This window comes from Mustela putorius, unplaced genomic scaffold (assembly GCF_011764305.1).
Source record: "Mustela putorius furo isolate JIRA1106 unplaced genomic scaffold, ASM1176430v1.1 tig00000242_pilon_pilon_pilon, whole genome shotgun sequence".
In the NCBI taxonomy this organism is placed as follows: Eukaryota; Metazoa; Chordata; class Mammalia; order Carnivora; family Mustelidae; genus Mustela; species Mustela putorius.
The window spans coordinates 12,740,254-12,761,082 of record NW_025421325.1 but is presented as its reverse complement, the minus strand read 5'-3'; the positions used below and the strand labels follow the sequence as shown (position 1 = coordinate 12,761,082).

At 37.3% G+C, this 20,829-nt stretch overlaps 1 protein-coding gene across 1 annotated transcript in view; it reads left to right on the top strand.

Annotated features, from left to right (window-relative positions):
- The window catches only part of CUNH4orf51 (chromosome unknown C4orf51 homolog), a 32,928-nt gene that overhangs the window by 10,393 nt on the left and 1,706 nt on the right, over nucleotides 1-20,829 (top strand). The window contains exons 3-5 of the mRNA XM_004758006.3: nucleotides 16,406-16,464; nucleotides 18,352-18,409; nucleotides 19,450-19,523. Of these exons, the coding sequence (XP_004758063.1) occupies nucleotides 16,406-16,464; nucleotides 18,352-18,409; nucleotides 19,450-19,523 (191 nt within the window). The remainder of the gene's footprint in view (nucleotides 1-16,405; nucleotides 16,465-18,351; nucleotides 18,410-19,449; nucleotides 19,524-20,829) is intronic.

The window sequence follows — 20,829 nt, the reverse complement described above, 5'->3', positions numbered from 1 at the left end:
TTCTTGAACGGTGATAACATGAGCAGCAAAAGCAATCATTTCCTACCTGATAGTATTGCTGTATTTTCCTACCTCCTCTCCTACTGGTATGGTACAATGCTGATAGGAGGAAAGGTAGAGGAGGAAAGTCATGATAATGACTTTTTTTTTTTTTAAGATTTTATTTATTTATTTGAGAGAGAGAGATAGCAAGAGAGCAGAGCAGGAGGGAGTGGCAGAGAGAGAGAAACAGGCTTCCCGCAGAGCAGGGAGCCCAACATGGAACTTGATCCCAGGACCCTGGGTTCATGACCTGAGCTGAAGGCAACCACCCACCTGACTGGGCCACCCAGGCGCTCCCATGATGATGATTTCTTTCTTGTTTTTTTTTTTTTTTTTTTAAGATTTTATTTATTTGACAGAGAGAGATCACAAGTAGACGGAGAGGCAGGCAGAGAGAGAGAGAGAGAGGGAAGCAGGCTCCCCGTCGAGCAGAGAGCCTGATGCGGGACTCAATCCCAGGACCCTGAGATCATGACCTGAGCCGAAGGCAGCGGCACAACCCACTGAGCCACCCAGGCGCCCCATGATGATGATTTCTTAAGGGACTTAGTCCGTGTTGCCTTTTTCACTCTCCTCCCACGGTCATTTTAACTTAACTGACAACTCCTCTCTACGTCAAGGTAGAGTTACTTAACTTGGCCGAGCAATAACTTCTTGTTATAACTTCTTCTTGTATTTCTTCTCAATTTTCACACTTAATTTTTGGTTTACCAAGTGTGCCAAAAGCCCCTCACAGTGGGAGTTAAAACATGAAGTCAAGTGAACATGGCTCTGTTGATTGTCTCTTTGGAGACACACATCCCTTCGTAGATGCAAATCAGATGGGCTGTTCTTAAGTGCAATTTGTGATCATCATAGGAAATATATTCTCAAATTCATTTTTTTTAAGATTTAATTTATTTATTTGATAGAGATCACAAGAGGGCAACGGCAGGCAGAGAGAGAGAGGAGGAAGCAGGCTCCTCACTGAGCAGAGAGCCCAATGCGGGACTCAATCCCAGGACCCTGGGATCATGACCTGAGCCAAAGGCAGAGGCTTAACTCACTGAGCTACTCAAGTGCCCCTCAAATTCTTTTTCACAACTGCCTTTCAAAGAGTTCTTCGCTCTTATTTGTTCTACCTGCACTAAGGTGGTTTTCCTTTTGCATTACCAATAGTTTTCTTTGCAAGTGTTTGATTAGGTTATGGCTTTCCCTATGGTCCATTACATACTTGTCTCTCATGTTCAAAGAAAAACAAGGTGATAGCTACTGGAAGTTAAAACCTTTTTTTTTTCTTATTGAAGTAAAATTGGCATATAATTGGAGTGTAAGTTTCAGGTGTACAACATTATAATTCGATATATTTGTGTATACTACAACGAGATCACCATCATATGCCTAGTTATCTCTTATCACCGTACAGTTGAGCCCCTTTATTCATTTTGCCCACCCCCATTTCCCTTCCTCTCTGGTAACCGCCAATCTATTCTCTGTATCTATAAGTTTGTTTTTGTTTTTTTTTAAAGATTTTATTTATTTATTTATTTGTCAGAGAGAGAGAGAGAGTGTGTGTGTGTGTGTAGGCAGGCAGAGGGGCAGCAGAGACAGAGGGAAAAGGCTCCCTGCTGAGCAAGGAGCCCGATGCAGGACTCGATCCCAGGACGCTGGGATCATGACCTGAGCCGAAGGCAGCCGCTTAACCAACTGAGCCACCCAGGCGTCCCGAGTTGGTTTTTGTTTTGCTTTGTCTGTTTTGTTTTTTAGATTGCACACAGAGGTGAAATCATACGGTATTTGGTTTTCTCCATCTGACTTATTTCATTTAGCATCCATGTTGTCACAAGTGGCAAGATTTCACTGTCTTATGGCTGAGTAGTATCCACTATATCTTAGTATCCACTATATCCACATCTTCTTTATCCACTCAATGGGTAATCAATCAATGGATGCTTAGGTCGTTTCCATATCCTGGCTATTATAAATGCTGCTACAATGGACATAGGTGTGCATAAATCTTTTCAGATATGTGTTTTCATTGTTCTTCAGACAAATACCCAGATGTGGAATTGCTGGATCATGTGGTAGTATATTTTTAATTATTTGAAGAATATCCATCCTGGCTTTCATAGTGACTGCACCAATTTACATTCCCACTAACAGTACACAAGTGTTCCCTTTTCTCTACAACCTTGCCAATACTTGTTATTCTGTCTTTTTGATGATGACCATTCTAATAGGTATGAGGTGATATCTCATTATTGTTTTGCTCTGCTTTTCCCTGATAAGTGTGATGTTGAGCATCTTTTCATGTATATGTTGGTTATCTGTATGTCTTCCTTGGAAAATGTCTATTCAAATTCTCTGCCCATTTTTTAATTGAGTTTGAGTTTTGTTGTTTGAGTTTGTTGTTTGTTGTTGTTAAGTTGCATGAGTTCTTTATGTCTTTTGGATATTGATTGGTTATTGGATATATCATTTGCAAATATTTTCTCCCATTTAGGAGGCTGCCTTTTTGTTTTGTTGACAGCTTCCTTCACTGTGCAAAAGCTTTTAAGTTTGATGTGGTCCCATTTGCTTATTTTTGCCTTTGCTTCTCTTGCCTTTAGAATCAGATCCAAAAAGCATCACTAGGACCCATGTCAAGGAGCATACTACCTATGTTTTCACCTAAGAATTTTATGACTTTAGGTTCTACATTCAAGTCCTTAATCCATTGTGAGGTAATTTTTGAGTATGATGTAAGAGAGTGGTCTAGTTTTATTCTCTTGTGTGTGGTTGTCCAGTTTTCCCAACAACGTTTATTGAAGATATTGTACTTTTTTCTTTTGGCTTCTTTGTTATAAACTGATCATCTATTTTGTGTGGGCTTATTTCTGGGTTCAACAAATAAAGATCAGACATTATAAAATGGCAGTACAACAAACAGAAATGGTTAAATGGTTCAACTTTCTCTCCATTTACATTCTAAGGCAGATACTAGCAATTATTTTTTAATTAAAACTTCTCTCCAGCAGGAGCAATTTATTCTGTGGTGGAATACAGACTATAAGGCAGCACTCACCAGCTCTCTCTTTACCTTCTCTTGTTCTTAGCACCACACCTGTGTCCCCACCCCTGAATCCCTCTAGGATGTGCCCAAGTTACTCTTGGAAAAGGGTACACTGGCCTCCTTGATTCTTGCCATTCCGGGAGATATAATAATATGACCCAGATGTGACATGTGTGAAATCTCCTTGTGATATTTCCTTGACCACAGATAACAAATTCCAAGTTCCTGAAGCAGCTCTCTGAACAGGAACTGTTTGTATGGTATATGGCCTTTTATAAGGAAGGGTTTAGGAGAACATTAATATTTTAAAAGGGCACCATGATGACAGTTTGTTGTGTTAGTTCAAGAGTATTTGTATCCATGTTTAATGTCCTTCTTTTTTTACCTATTCTTTTCCTTCCACTTTTATTCTGTGAAGCCTTCTCTAAACCTTGGAAGATTTCTAAAAGCAGAAAGAAGTCACTAGACTACCCTATATGCCATGTCTTCACACATGGAGAGCTTAAAGCATAAACAGGATGATATCAGGTGTTTCTGATCACACTTGTGATAAAATTCCAATTCCTTACTAAAACCTCTGAGGTCTTACATGAATGGGACCCTGCCTATCTTTCTGGTTTCATTACATGGTTCCTCCTTTTTGCTCACCTGCTGTTCCAGTTACATTAGCTGCTGTTAGCAACTTGAAAATGCTAAGCCATTTCCTACCTCGGGGCCTTTGCACATACATTCTCTTCATTGGAATGCAATTATCCCAGCTATGCTGAGCTGTATTCTTCAGGTGTGAATTTAAATGTCACTTCTTCAGATGGGTCTTCACAGCCCACCATATTTAAAGTAAATTATTCATACTCTTTCCCTTTTAATTTCTATCTTGGTGTCTTGCTTGCTTTCTATGCACTATTGTATTAGTTTACTGGTTTATTTTCTCTTTCCTTTTCTAGAACATAAGCTTTAAGAGGTCAGAGACTTGTCTGTGTTATTTGCTTCTGTATCTCCAGCACCTGGGACAGGGCTCAACATAAACCAGATGCCCTATGTTGTGTCGAACAGTGGTTTTTATGGACTTTCCACTGTAGACTTTCCCCACAACATATTTCTCATACAGGCAGTTTCTTATTTGGAATTTGTCTTCCAAAAGGGAGTTTACAAAATGCTTTTAAAAATCAGAATGTAGTTTTTACAGAAGCAAACTTCCAAGAACTTATTTCCAATGACAGCCTTTAGAATCCTGTGTTGTGCCACATAAAATTGTAATACCTTAAAAATTGAGTAAATAAATAGCACCTGGTACTGTTGCGTGTATACACGATTTTAGTTATATACACTCCTCCATCCCCCACCCCAGATCGGCAGTGGATTGAAAGAGATACAGCTAGGCAAACCCCAAATCTGAAAATACACATGCAGTAGTATAAACAAGATATGGGAAGCATGATTGCGGATGAGAGGGAGAGAGGAGAGAGATAAGTGGTACCTGTAGGGCCTAAGGCAGGGGAACGACCTCCCATTTGGTAATGTTGGTGTCTTGTGGCTCCCAAGCTCCTGGTACGGCCCTTCAAGATTCGTTCTGTTGGGGGAAGGAGACTCCTCAGGTTTAGTGTGAAGGTCTTCATTGTCTTTTCTTAGGGCCATCCTTGTTTGCCTTCCATTGTTGCCAGAGGAAAGCTGCCCTTTTGGGATAGTCGAGGACTCAGGCAGGGCCAGGCCAGCGGACCGAATCCCCTAGTGCCCTCATTCTTCTTCCTCCTCCTCCCACTGCAGAGCTCCGCAGCCACTGGCTGCCCAGGTGTGCAACTCAGGGAACAGGGTCACTTAGAACAAGCCTCACTCACCTCGGAGTTCCCACATTCACTCCTGTTGTAAGCTGTCGCAGCAGAAGGATCTTGGGATACTGAGATCTGGTTTGTTTCCTGGCTCATTTGTATGCCTTGCTGGGGGCGGGGGGTGGGGGGGTGGAGGTGCATTTCTTTTAAACTACAGAAAGAAAGAAAAAAGTCTCACATTGGCCACCAATAAATCTAGATAGCCTGAGAAGCAGTTTGCCTGCAATTGATGTCCTCACCACATTAAAAATGACAGATAGGCTGACTGATTGCCAGCACAGCCCCCAAAGAATCCCAGGAATGGGTCCCCAGACTCAAGAAATGCCAATGTTCCTTTCAGGAGTTGGGAATTTTGTTTTGCTCTCTCTGACCATTTAAAATTAGGAACCAGTCTAATAAATGGTTAAGTGAGTTTGTCAGAAAATATTCAAGTGTAAGGCAACAGTTTCCAAATTCCCTGCAGAGACTGGACACAGAGGAACATTGGCAACCAAGCCTGTTATTAAGAAGGTCACAAGATGCCATCTGTTCCCGTGTGCACCTTACTGTTCAAGCATAACATCAACGAGGAGCTGGCTGCAATAGATTTTGCCTGTGAACGTAAAAGTCAGCACTATAGTGGGGACCACAGTGATTTCAGTGGGCTTGTGTGAACGAACCATGCTGTCTGCCTATGGGATGCACAGGGCTATATGGGGAGGAGATGGGAAGAAGGCAAAGCACTGTTGTTAGGTCGGTTTTTGCTTATGGCTCAAATGTGATTTGGGAAGATACTTGCAGGTCTTCCCAATCTTTTTCTGTCTGGTTTTAGCCATCTACAAAATACGGTCACAGCACTCTTTCTTTACCTATAATTATGACAGTAAGGTAGATAAAAAGACCTTATTCTTTTATTGACTTCATTTTTTTTAATCTATAAAGAAGTTGAAGGAATAGCACAATCAATATTCACTCACTCTTGCCTAGATTCTTCAGTTCTTAATATTTTGTCACATTTGTTAACATGTAGCTTTATCCTTATCTCTTTATTCTGATACTTGTATATACTTCTTTGCTGAACTTCTGAGAGTACATTACAGATATAACAGTATATCCTTAAATACTTCAACACTTACCTAATAGTAAGAATGTTCTCTTACATAACCATCCTACTGTTATCACACTCAAGAAACTTGATATTGATAGAATAATTTTTACTTAATAAATGGACCATGACATGCCTTGTTCTTAAAAATCTGTCAGGAAAAGGCTTGTTCTGTCATCAACCCCAACGGTTAGCAACTCTCTCTTTAAGACACTTCATATTTTTGAGGGACTTTGAAAAATCTAATGAAAGCTCTGGGCCCTATCTTCAGAAAAACATCTGAAAAGAGAGTTCTGCAAGCCAACAATCTTGGATCCCTCCAGGACGTCCATGGACTCTAGGTCAAGTGTTATTAATCTTTGATCTAAATTCTCCTCTTTTGTGTACATACAGTTTAAGACCATAGTTCTCAGGAAAGGTTAAGAATAGTTTGTCTTCCCTTTCCAACATTGTTTTGTGTTCAGGAGTCTTCATTTCAAGAAACCCAGAGTTTCAAGGAATTCAGAGATGTGTAGGTAGGAGATCATCCCCAATCTATGAGAAGGAATCTCAACCAGAAATATGGCTGAGTGTTATATTATGACAGACACCCAGGAGGTGGACTACATGATTAGAAGACCTAAAAGAATACTACTAAACTCGAGGGTCTCTGATCCTGGAAGTCCTGATGCTCACAGTCCTACCCTTGCTTTCTTGACAACATGCTGTTAGAAACCAAATACTTGCAGCATTCCATCAGGATTGGCACAACATTTAAGGACTTAATATGTAAAGGTGGAATTTGTTGGATGTTACTAACATCGTTACTTTCATCAACAAAATTGCTCAGTTTGGTTATAATTCTAGGACTGGGAAGGGGAAACAGGGAGGTGAGTAAACACTAGAAAATCAGGGTAATAGTAAATGTCCTTAATTAAAAGGCTTAATTAAAAGGCTGATTAAAACTACCACTGTCAGGTTGCACTGTGGGCTCTATTTTGTCAACTGTGAACTCACAAAGAAAAAAAGTCACTAGCTAACCATACAACAACATACGTGGGCTCGCTGGTGTTCCTCTCCACAAGTGGACGAAAGAAAACAGAGATATTTCTAGCTCTGAGAAATGACAAAGTTTGGGGAAATGATGGACATACATGCTTTCCCCCCCATAATCCACCAAAAAAACTTTCTGTAAAACTTTAATATTACAGAATCATATCATTTACTAATTACTGATTATCACATATAATTCTTGAAAGGAAGGGTGACATAAAACTAGTTAAAGCCTCTGGCAGGCCTGTGGGATTTATAAAAGTCTTACAGAGCTTTGAAGGCTGAAGATTCACAACCAATGGAGTAATCAGAACTAATTGTGCAGGATAAACTTCGTATCCACCTGCTTTTACTTTAGCTATGAAAAAGTGGGATTTTCTTGAATTTAACTAAATAATTTTTGGACTCTATATTTTGACTTTAGCTTGAGATATCTTGTTTTTAAAAATTTATCAGCATAAAATTGCATAAATAGCAATAAGCATTTGAGAAAAATTGTTCCTCTCCCTTGACTCATTCCTAATGAAGAGACTGCATCATGTTATGCCAAGCAAGGCCTGTTTCTTCCTTTAAACCTATATATAGGTATATATATATATATATATATATATATATATATATATGATTTATTTATTTTTTAAAGGTGGGGAGAGAACACAAATGGGAGGGACAGAAGGAGAGGGAGAGAGAATCTTAAGCAGATTCTGTGCTGAGCATGGAGCCTAGTGTGGGGCATGACCCTGAGATCATGACCTGAGCTGAACCAAGAGCTGGATGCTTAACCAACTGTGTCACCCAAGCACCCTGATATTTATTTTTAATCAAATTAAATTTTTTCTCTTATTTTTAAAATCAAAATATACCAGAGAACTCAACATGATCAGTCATTAGGGAAACGTAAATTAAAACCATTGAGATACCACTCCACATCCATGAGATTGGCTGTATCCACAAAGACTGATAATAACAAATGTTGGAGAGGATATAGAGAAGCTAGAATCTTCATTGATTGCTAATGGAAAGTGTTGGAAAACACTTTGACAATTTCTTTTAAGTTAAACATAAACTCACCATAGGATTCAACAATTCCACATATAGGTATTTACCCAAGAGAAATGAAAACATATATCCGAAGACTAGCACATGAATGTTCACTGCAGCATTACCTATAATAGCCAAAATGGGAAATAACACTTATGTCCATCAACTGGTGAAGGGACAACAAAATTTGGTATATTCATACAATGGAATACTGCTCATTAATAAGAAAGAACAAAATAGCTACAATGTGAATGAACCACAAAAACATTATGCTAAGAGAGGGCAGACATAAAAGGCCACCTAGTATATGATTCCATTTAAGTGTAATGTCCAATACAGGCAAATCTATAGAGAAAGTAGGTTAGTGGTTTTCTGGGGCTGAGGGCAGAAAAGGAGATTAGCCATAAATGGGCATGAGAAATCTTACTGGGATAATGAAAATGCTCTAATACTAGATTATGGTATTATGATGATGGTTGTATAACTCAATAAATTTACTTGAAATCATTAACTGTATACTAAAAGTGGGTCAATTTTATGATATGTAAGTTATATCTCAACAAAAAATTTTTTTCAACAAAACTGTTAAAAAAATATACCATAAAGTTGTAAAAAATATACCTCTTCAGACCTTGAGAAAAAAATTATAGCCTTAGAATTTCAGCGTAGCCTTGGTTCCTTCTGACTCTAAAAGTACAAGCTGTGTATTATAGAAAGTTCCAGGCATAAAAATGTTTAACTCAACTTACAGTTTCTGGTTCTGCTTATAAGGAGCTTAGAAGATGCCCCTCCATTCTAACAACAGGTAAAAATCTGAACAGAATTAAAAATCCACAACTCTTCTTGGATTCATAAGAAAGGTGAGGACACAGGGCAAACTGCTCCCCCTAACATTAGAAAGATGAAGTGAATATAAGTAGTCCTAGCTTACCAGAGTGAGACTCACCAGCAGAAACCACAATAGGAACCAGTAACAGGGTTTGAATATCTGAACTGTAATTGAGGAGTTGCTGGAGACTCTGCAAATAAGTCTGTGGGCTGAAAACTCCAGAGGGACCTAACCATATGAAAGTCCCTATAGTATTGTGAGATTTATCTCTAGGAATTTGGCCAGGTTATCACAGTAAATATCAGAGAAAAATTCCCTAGTGCTTCCAGCACGAAAAGGAGAAATTACCATTTTGAAGGACTCCAGAGTACTATGTTCTTCTTAACAAGGGCTGCCCTCAGGAGAAACTATTTTACCAAAGTCTAATCTGCCAGGGTGTTCAGTTAGGGTACCCTTACTGAGCTGGTGAAAAAGAAATACCAAACTCCAGTCTACCCTAGCCTTCCATGAGGGAGAAGAAAAATACTCAACTCTAGGCCACTCTAGCCATCCTGTTCCACCTAACAGGGGAGGAAAATAAACAAAAAAACAACTTAGAAACACTTGTGAAGTTCACTATCCAGAGGCAGAGGCTCACTAAAAGACTGAGACCTGGGCACCTGGGTGTCTCAGTGGGTTAAGCTGCTGCCTTCGGCTCAGGTCATGATCTCAGGGTCCTGGGATCGAGTCCTGCATCGGACTCTCTGCTCAGCAGGGAGCCTGCTTCCTCCTCTCTCTCACTCTGCCTGCCTCTATGCCTACTTGTGATCTCTCTCTGTCAAATAAATAAATAAAATCTTAAAAAAAAAAAAAGACTGAGACCTAATCATAGGACTGTAGAATGCTTCCCCTCCTCCTACACCCCACTACCTCATAATTAAGGGCTTATTTACAGCAAGTTTTTTCCTCAGTACATCATGTCCTGCTATCAAGAAAAAGTTACAAGACATACTAAAAGGCAAAACACAGTTTGAAGAGCGAGCAAGCATTAGAACCAGATGTGGCAGGCTTTGTTATTATCAGGTCAGGAATTTAAGACAACCATGATTCATATTCTAAGGGCTCTAATGGATAAAGTAGACAGCATACAGGAACAGATGGGCAATGCAAGCAGAAAGATGGAAATCCTAAGAAAGAACCAAAAGAAATGCTAGAGATCCAAAACACTGAAAAAAAAAATGAAGAATGTCTTTAATGGGTTTATAAGTACAGTGGTCATGGCTGAGGAAAGAATCTCTGAGCTTAAGGTTTTCTCAGTAGAAACATCTAAAATTGACAAGCAACAAAAACAAAGATTGAAAAAAAAAAAAAAAAAGAACAGAACAGAATGCCCAAGGACTGGAACAACTACAAAAGGTGTAACATATGTGTAATGGGAATACTGGAAGGAGAAGAAGGAATGGAATAGAAGAGATATTGAACAACTAAGAATTTTCATTTCCACAAATCAATGTCAGACACCAAAGCACAGATCCAGCAATCTCTGGGAACCCTGAGCAGGGTAAATGTAAAACAAACAAGATACTTACATCTACGCATATCATTTTCAAACAACAGAACATAAAAGATAAAAAAAAACTCCTGGAAGAAGCCAGAGGGGAAAAACATCTTACCTATAGAGAAATAAGAATTGTATCCAACTCTCCTTAGAAACTATGGAGGCAAAAAGAGAAGAGCATGAAATACTTAAGGTTTTGTGAGAAAACAAAACAAAACAAAACCCACCAACCTAGAATTCTGTACCTTGTGAAATTATATTTCAAAAACGAAGGAGAAATAAATATTTTCTCAAACAAAAAGTTGGGGAATTTGTTGCCAGCAGATCTGCCTTGCAAGAAATGTTAAAAGTTCTATAAAGAGAAGGAAGATAATAGTTCAGAAATTCAGATCAATAAAAAGAAAGGAAAAGCACTGAAAGAGGTATAGGTAACTGTAAAGTAAAAACTTTTATTTTTCTCATTCTTAATCTAACAGATAATAGTTTGTTCAAAATGATAATAGTAACAATGTATTCAACCATGCAGGCTTATGTATGTGTCTTATGCATGTATGTGTCTTACTTCAAACAATGTAAGGGTTGGGGTATTGACCCTCCTGCACAGTAGAAAATCCACATATAACTTTGATCACCCAAAACTTACCTACTAACAGTCTGCTGTTGACTGGAAGCCACTGATAACATAAACAGCTAATTAACACATATTTTGTATGTTATAGGTATTATATACTATTCTTCCAATAAAATAAGATAGAAAAAAGAAAATGTTATTAAGAAAATCATAAAGAAGAGAAAATACACTTATAATACTATACTATAAAAAATTCATGTATAAGTGGGCCTTTGAAATCCAAAACCAAGCTGTTAAAGGGTCAGTTGTATATGTACTTATTTATGCTTAAATATAAGAGAAATGAATGACAGCAATGCTACAAGAGATGGGAGAGGGTAATTAGGAATATTTTATTATTATAAGCTACTTGTACCAGTCATGAAGTGGTGTAATGTTATTTGAAAGTGCATTTGGATTAGTTGTAAATGTATACTGCAAACTCAAGGGCAACCATTAAAAAAGTAAAAAAAAAAAAAAAGAAGTGTAATTAAAATGCCAAGAAAGGAGAGAAAAAGGAATCATATAAAATGCTCAGATAAAACCACAAAAGCCTGAAAAAGAGTAAAGACAAAAATAGGAAAAAGGAACAAGGGCAATAAATAGAAAACAGTAACAAATATGGTAGATGCTAATTCTGCTATATCAAAATCACTGTGAACATCAGTTCACACTAATCAGTAGACAGAGATTGTCAGTGGATCAAAAAATAAGGCCCAATTATATGTTGTTTACAAGAAACCAACTTTAAATATAAAGGCACATATAGATTAAAATAAATGAATGGAGAAAAATATGCTATGTTAATACTAAGAAAAATGAGGCAAGAATAGATATATTAATTTAGATATATATATGATAGTTTATAATATATGTATTATATAATAGAGACTTCAAAAGAGGGAACTTATCAGGAATAAAAAAGGGTACTAAATAATAATAATTATAAAGGTGTCAATCCTCCAAGAAGATAAAATAATCTTTAATGCTCATGTGCTTAACAACACAGTGTCCTACGGTGTGAGGCAAAAGCATGGAATTGTAAGGAGAAACAGAGGAATCCACTGTCATGGTTGAAGACTTCAGCATATCTCTATCAGAAATGGACAGATTCAGTAGTAAGGACATAGTTGAACTCAACAACATATCAATCAATTAGATATAGTCACCATCTCTTAGATGACTTCATCCAACAATGGCAGAATATACATTCTTTTAAAGGTCAGATGAAATATGGACCAAGTTAGACTACATTCTGGGAAATAAAACACACCTTAAAATTTAAGAGAATAGCAATCAGAATATTTGCTCTCAGACCACAGTGGAATTAAATTAGAAATCAATAACAGAAGGATAAGTGGAAAACCCCCAAATAAGTAAACAACAGATTTCTAAGTAACATGAGTCAAAGAAGAAATCTGGAAAAGCTAAAGAAATATTTTGAACTAAGTGAAAATGAAAACACAACTTACCAATTTGTGTAATGTAATAAAAGTAGTGATTGGAGGGAAATTTATAGCATTGATTGCATATATTAGCAAAGAAGAAAAATCTAAAATCAACCTAATTTCTATGTTAGAAAACTCAAATAAGAAGAGCAAATTAAACTGAAAATAAGGAGAAGAAATCATAAGAATTAGAGCAGAAATCAATACACTTGAAAACAGGAAGTCAACAGAGAAAATTAAGGAAACCAGAAGCTGATTATTTGAAAAGATGAAGAATTTCTAAGGTGGCGGAGGGGATACATTAATTACTAATATCAGAAGTGAAAGAGAAAACATTGCTACAGACCCCATAGACATTAAAAGAATAATAAAGAAATATTATATATAACTTTATGCCCCCAAATTTGATAACTAAAATGATGTCTTCCTTGAAGACACAAGCTGCCAAAACTCACACAAGAATAAACAGTCTGAATAGGCTTATATCTATTAAAGAAATTAAATCAGTAATTAACAACCTTTCCAAGCAGATGGCACTAGGCCTAGATGGGTTCACTGGTGAATTTTACCAAACATTTAGGGGAGAAATTATACCAATTCTTCACAATCTCTTTCAGAGGACTGAAGGTGAGGAAATAATTCTTAACTAATATAGTGAAGCCAGGATTACGCTAATGCCAAAGCAAGGCAAAGACTGCAAAAAAAGAAAACTACAGACAAATATCTCATGAATATAGATGCAAAACTCTTCAACAACAAAATATTATCAAATAAATCCAACAATGTATACAAAGAATTCTATACCATGACCAAGTGGGATTACCCCAGGCATGCAACATTTAGAAGTCAATTGATGTAATCCATCATATCAAGAGACTAAAAAAGAAAAATCACATGATCATATCAATAGATGCAGAAAAAGAATTTGACAAAATCCCACACCCATTCATGATTAAAACAAAAAAAGTCTCAGTAAACAAGAATAGAGAACTTCTTCAACTTATGAAGAAAATCTACAAAAAAAACCCTATAGGTAACATCATAGTTAATAGAAACATAAAGCTTTTCCACTGAGATCAGATAGTGTTCTCCTCTCACCACTTCTTTCAACATCATGCTGAAAGTACTAGCTAATGCAGTAAGACAAGAAAAGAAAATGGAAGTTATAGAGATTGGAAAGGAAGAAACAACTGTCTTTGTTCACATATGAGATATTATCTATGAAGAAAATTTTTTTAAATGATTTTAAAAAAACCCTCTCTTGGAAATAATAAATGATTATAGTAAGGTTGCAAGATACAAGGTTAATATACAAAAGTTGATTGCTGGGAGGCCTGGGTGGCTCAGTGGGTTAAGCCTCTGCTTTCAGCTCAGGTCATGACCCCAGGGTCCTGGGATCGTGTCCCGCATCAGGCTCCTTGCTCGGCGGGGAGCCTGCCTCTCTCTCCGCCTCTGCTTGCCTCTCTGCCTGCTTGTATGCTTTCTCTATCTCTCCTTCTGACAAATAAATAAATAAATAAATAAAATCTATAAAAAAACAAAAGTTGATTGCTTTCCTATATACCAGCAATGGACAAGTGAAATTTAAAATTAAATTCAGTGAAATCACTTAATCCCCACAAAGTTATTTTGTGGAAATCAACAAAGTGAATCTAAAATTTGTGTGGGAAGGCAGAGACAGAATGGCCAATACAATACTGGAGAACAAGAACAATGTTGGAGGGCTGACATTACGGAACTTCAATACTTACAATAAAGCTACAGTAATTAAGACAATGTGGTATTGGCAAAAGAATAGACATACAGATTAACAGAACAGAATAGAGGGCCCAGAAATAGACCCACATAAATATAGGCAATGTATCTTTGACAGAGGAACAAAGGCAGTGCAATAAAGAAAAGGGCTTTTTCAAAAATTTTTGTTGGAACAACTGCCAAATGGAAAAAAAAAAAAAAGCCACATGCCAAAAGGAAAAAAAAAAATCTAGACATGTTCCTTACACCTTCACAAAAATTAACTCAAGATGGGGACGCCTGGCTAGCTCAGTTGGTTGGATGACTGCCTTTGGCTTAGGTCATGATCCCGGAGTCCCAGGATTGAGTCCCGCATCGGGCTCCCAGCTCCACGGGGAGTCTGCTTCTCTCTCTGACCTTCTCCTCACTCATGTTCTCTCTCACTGTCTCTCTCTCAAATAAAATCTTAAAAAAAAAAAAAAAAAAAAAAAGAAGAGCTTCAGAAAATTAAAAAAAAAAAAAATTAACTCAAGATGGATCATGGACCTAAACGTAAATGCAAAAGTATAAAACTCTAGAATATAACATAGGAAATACCTAGATGACCTTGGCTATGGTAATGACTTTTTAGATACAACACCAAAAGCATGATCCATGAAAGAAATTATAGATAGGCTGGACTTTATTAAAATTAACAACTTCTGCTCTGCACAAGACAATGTCAAGAGAATGAGAGCCACAGATAGGGAGAAAATATTTGCAAAAGACACTTTTGGAAGGAACTGTTATTCTAAATATACAAAGCAGTCTTAAAACTCAAAAAGAAGAAACAAAAAACTGACTAAAAAATGAGCCAAAGACTTTAACAACCACCTCACCAAGAAAGATATAAGTATGGCTAATAACTGGGCACCCGAGTGGCTCAGTTGATTAAACATCCAATCATGAAATCAGCTGAGGTCTTGATCTCAGGGTCATGAGTTCAAGCCCTGCACTGGGCTTTGCACTGGGCATGGAACCTCCTAAAAAAAAATTTTTTTTTAAATTAAAAAATACACACACACACACACACACACACACACACACACACGGGGGGTGGGGCGTGGCGGAGAGAAAGAGAGAGACCTTCTTTAATAGGTGAATAGATAAATGAACTGTGGTACATCCAGACAACGCAAGATTTATTCAGCACTAAAAAGAAAGAGCTATCAAGCTATGGAAGACATGGAGGCATCTGATGTGCATATTACTAAGTGAAAGAAGCCAATCTGAAAGGCTACCCACTACATGATTCCAACTACCTGACATTCTGGAAAAGGCAAAACCATGGGTACAGTAAAAAGATCAGAGGTTGCCAGGGGCTGGGAAGGAAGAGGGATGAATAGGCAGAGCACAAAGGATTTTTAGGGCAGTGAAAATATTCTGTATGATACTCTAATGATGGACAAATGTCATTACTCATTTGTCCAAACGTATAGATTGTACAGCACTACAAGTAAACTGTAATGGGAAAGGTGATTGTGATGTGTCAGTGTAGGGTCCTGCATTTTAACAAATGTCCCACTGGGGTAGGGGAATGTTGGTGATGGAAGGCTATGCCTATGTGGGGGCAGGCGTATTTAGAAACTCTATGTATCTTTTTCTCAGTGTTGCTGTGAACCTAAAACTGCTCTAAAAAAACTAAAATCTTTAAAAATAAAAAGAGCAGCATTTGAAAGGTTAACTATTTTTAGATTGAGAAAGGGGACATAGCTAATTATTTTTAGCTGAATTAAAACTCAAGAAAATTAACAAAGACTGAAACACATCTGCTACTTGAGTCTTCAGAAAAACTTCACTGAGAAAGCCAAAGGACATGTAAAACTGAGTTATTTTAATAATATTTTTAAATTATAGACTTATATAATTTCAATGTCTCCTAGCTGTTATCAGTATGGTTTTCTTTTTAAAATAAAACTGAAATGTGTACCATTAAAAAAAAATTACCTCTACCCACAAAAGCTCCAAAGTATTTACTATGAATTAACTTTTCATCACAGTTTTGTTTTACCTCTTACTTTTCTGTTGGTCAACTTCTAAAGGGAAATAAGGCACATGTGTACAATTTATTTGTATGGTATGATCAGGAGTATAAGAGACTTTATCCTAACATTGGGTTTAATCCTTGTTTTTCCTCTTTATATGTATGCAGGACTATTTCCTCAAATAATCAGTTCTTTTAAGAATGAACCTGATGTCAAACACAGTGTGGTAAGTCCAAAATTTCTCAGCCATCATTTACATGGAGAGAGCTTAAATCATTGTACCTTGCATATTTTATTAAAAAACAAAGTTGCAGTTGTTTAGAATTATTTATTCATCAAACACTTGTTTATGAGTAATTAATTTATTGTGTATGTAACTTTCTTTTAGGTGACGGGGATAAAAAAATAAACAACCAGGGTTATAAACTGTTAACTGAAAAAATAAAATAAAAGAATAAAAAATGTTACAAAAACACCTTTTGTCAGATTTTAAACTTTCAAATAATACAGAGGAATAGAGACAAAGTAAAAAGTATCTGAAATCCTTTCCCTACCCTCAGGGATAATCACCATGAACATTTTAGTGAACTTCCTTAGAAATGTCTTCCTATGCTTATGCATAGACAAAGATAACACACACTTCCATGTGCACACACACACACACACACACACACACACACAAAGATACACTGATGGGATCTACTGTCCTCTGATCTGCTTTAATCACTGAATATTTTCATGAACATATTCTTTCAGTGTTAGCAATAATATTTACCATTTTTATGGATATGTAAGATTTCATGGACTGGATATATCATAATTTTAAAATCTCTCATATTGCCAGGCATCTAGGTTTTTCAAACTGGCAACTATTATAAACAATGCAGTGGTGAATAAATTTAAATATAAATTTTTGCAGTTGTACAATTATCTCCTCAGGGTACTTTCTCATAAGTAGACTTCTCGGATCAGGAGTTAAGCTTATTTTAAACTTTGATATATGGCCAAATTGCCTTCTAGAAAACTGGCCTCGTGCACCAGCAGTACTCAACAGTGTCTGTTTTCCTATATTTTCTCTAACAGTGGTTTTAAAAATAATTTTAATATTTCCTACTTTGATAAAGATATTTTAATTTCCTTTTAACTTTAATTTCTTTATTAGTGAGTTTGAGCGTCTTCTATTAGTTATTCATAGTTCTTTTGTGATTATGGTTAATTCTCATAATTTGAGATAGCTATATTTTCTAAAGTCCTTACTAACACTGAATTACTGGACCATTGCTCCTAGGAGAAACGTAGGGCCAGGCTCTTGTGAGTCCCTGGTCACAACATTTTCATCAACTGTAAATTTGTGTTTATGTGTGTCTCTATTTAAAGATACCTTATTTCATAAGTTTGGTTGATTCATTAACTTTGCACTTACAGCCAACAGCACTCTAACTCATGCCTAAATGAAGTTGATCTAACAAATTTGTTTTCTCCATAAAGCACATCAAAATCTTCTTCCACTTAGGAACGTCACAGAGCATGTCAGCACTACACTGAGGGCCATTTTAAACAGTGAAATCATCAACAAAACACATAAAAATGCAGAAAATGTGGCACTATATAGCCACCCCCAAAGGACATTTGTTTAAAGAGGAGAGCTGAAATAAGACTGAGAAAATGCATGTCAGGTGACTCGAATTGTTTTGTGCTCTCTGAATGTCCTTGAATGCCTCCCTCAAAAATGCTGCATATAATGACTTTGGTGTTACAAATAAATTTTATAGAGTAGGAAAACTGGAAAACCTGGAATCCATGAATAATGAAGATTGATTATATTCATTTTCTTTGCCCACATTTCTGTTAGGGTGCCTTGCTTTACACATTGATTTGTATGTGCTACTTCTATATTAGGATAGTACTCTTTTGCCTATCCTATTTTATCAATATTTTCCCCATTTTGACTTTCTATTCTACTACTGTTAGTGTCTGTTATTACAATGGCTTTTAACAGCAGTATCAAAAACTGCCTTTTGAATGAGGAACCACAACATTGGAAAAGCAGTTTTATTAAAATTCTATTGTTGTAAAGGTGGTTGGTATTTATTTTTATCTCTCTTTTTCATAGGTACACCAAATTCTGTTTGGTGATTTTTCTACAGCACCTCCAAATTATGAAAAATCATGTAAGTCCTGTCCCAAACTATCACTTTATATCATGTTCTGCCTTCATTTTAATTATGGTCTTCATCTGATAATTTCCTCCCTTCCAGAGTCTGAGGCCATTTAAGGTCTTCTGCATTTCTGCTTCTTTCCTGCTGCCATGCACTGTGTTACTTTGTTGTACCTCTCCTAACAGTAAGGTTGGCAGGATGCAGAAATAAGAGGAGGGAGAAATCCCAGACAGACATTTGCCAGCAACATCTTTGAAAAAGAGCATATATGTGAGAAGGTTGTGGTGGTAGTAAAAGTTGGCGGGGCTGGAGGTTAGTATGGATGTGAGTGTTGGGAACTATTGATTAAAAGTGACTTAGAAGCTACCCTATGACCCGGCAATTGCACTACTGGCTATTTATCCCAAAGATACAGATGTAGTGAAAAGGGAAGCCATATGTACCCCAGTGTTCACAGCAGCAAAGGCCACAATCACCAAACTGTGGAAAGAGCCAAGATGCCCTTCAATAGATGAACGGATAAAGAAGATATGGTCCATATAATACAATAGAATATTATTCAGCCATCAGAAAGACTGAATACCCAACTTTTGCATCAACATGGATGGGGCTGGAAGAGATTATGCTGAGTGAAATAAGTCAAGCAGAGAGAGTCAATTACCATATAGTTTCACTTACTTGTGGAACAAAAGGAACAACATGGAGAACATTAGGAGAAGGAAAGGAAAAGTGAAGTGTGGGGTTGGAGGGGGAGACAAACCATGAGAGACTGTGGACTCTGAGAAACAAACTGAGGGTTTCAGAGTGGAGGGAGGTCGGGGGACGGGTGAGCCTGATGCTGGGTATTAAGAAGGGCACGGATTGCATGGAGCACTGGGTGTTATACGTAAACAGTGAATCTTGGAACACTACATCAAAAACTAATGATGGACTGTATGATTACTAACATAACACAATAAAAAAAAGTGATTAGGAGTATTAGTAAGTTTCATTTAATCATCTCACAGTAGACTATCACAAGCACTTACACATTGCCTGTCTCTTTCTACTAGGTATGAGAATTAAAAAGCCAGTATCTAAGAACCTGATCAACTACAATCAACTAAGGAAAGACTTTCTGAAGCACGTAAGAGTGTTTTTGCTTGTCACCCAACAGTGGATTCCTGGGGTGGTGTCAGTAAGTGTGCACGGTGTGGAAGCAAGGACGGTGGTGTGTGTACGTGCAGAATTGGTAGGAAGGTGATCCCAAACTTATAATCATGTGACTAACAGAAAAGTCGACTGTTCTGATGAGCATTCTTTCTCAAAGCATCATGAACATTCTTGTATCGATTTCTTCATTTGTTGTGGAAACAAACCCCAGAGAGGCTTAAGGTAATTGGAAATTTCTCTCCTACCGCCCAAATTTTCATCAGCGTTACCAGTGATTTGATGGATTCTGCCTCTTGCAAAAAAAGGCAATGAGTTCTCAGATTGTCCTTCCTTTCTGGGACCCACCCTGGGTGCCCACTGTCCTGGGCTCACTCTCCTCAGATGCCTGTTCTTCCATATCCAATGTCTACATCTCTGCTCCCCCTCACATGGTCCTCCAGAGCAGCGGCTTTGTCTCGCCTGATCAGACTTTCTCAAGATCCAGCAATTTTTTTTTTTAACAGAATACTAAAATGGAATTATTTTTATGTCTTAAGAGTTCTGGCAGAGATTCCTAAAGAATGAGTTGAAAAAAAGGAATAAAAACTAGTTTTCTGCAAGCACTCCACTAACTTCACCTCATTTAATATAAAAGTTACAATTATTCTTGCTATCCTCTTCCTTTTTTTTTTTAAGATTTACCTTTAAATTGACTTGAAAAAAATCCCAGCCTCACCCTAGGTAATTATACTTGTGACACCAAGGATTTGGTACTCTAGTTATGTGTATTAGAAAACAAAACAAAACAAAACAAAAACCTGACCATTAAAATAAGAAGTGTTACTCAAGTACCACCTAACATTTTCACAAGAACCCCTGGTTGTATAAACATATCACTTTGGAAAATGCTCGTCTATGGGCACCAACTAGCTAATCTGATAAAGTCAGCTAATGGGGCAGGGTTGGACAACCCACCTGGGTTCCCAGGTAATTAGTCCATTGAATGATGGCCTTCCAGAAATTGTGCACTTTTCTTGACTTTTCTGCTGTAGTAGTCGATAAGTTTCCCACAGAGCATGGCAAGCATGAGAAGGCAGGGCAGGCTGTGGAGGGAGTTCTTTGTTGGGGGGGGTTGGAGCTGGGCAAGTCTACTGAAAGATACATTGTGTGTGGCTGGGGAGGGGGTGCAAGGAGCTCCCTTCACTGTAGGGTTGCTGCATCCTTCTAGGAAGGGTAGATGATTTCCTGAAAGTATATTTACCGCTAGCTGGGCCTCTTGGGAGTTACTTGGGAGAATCATT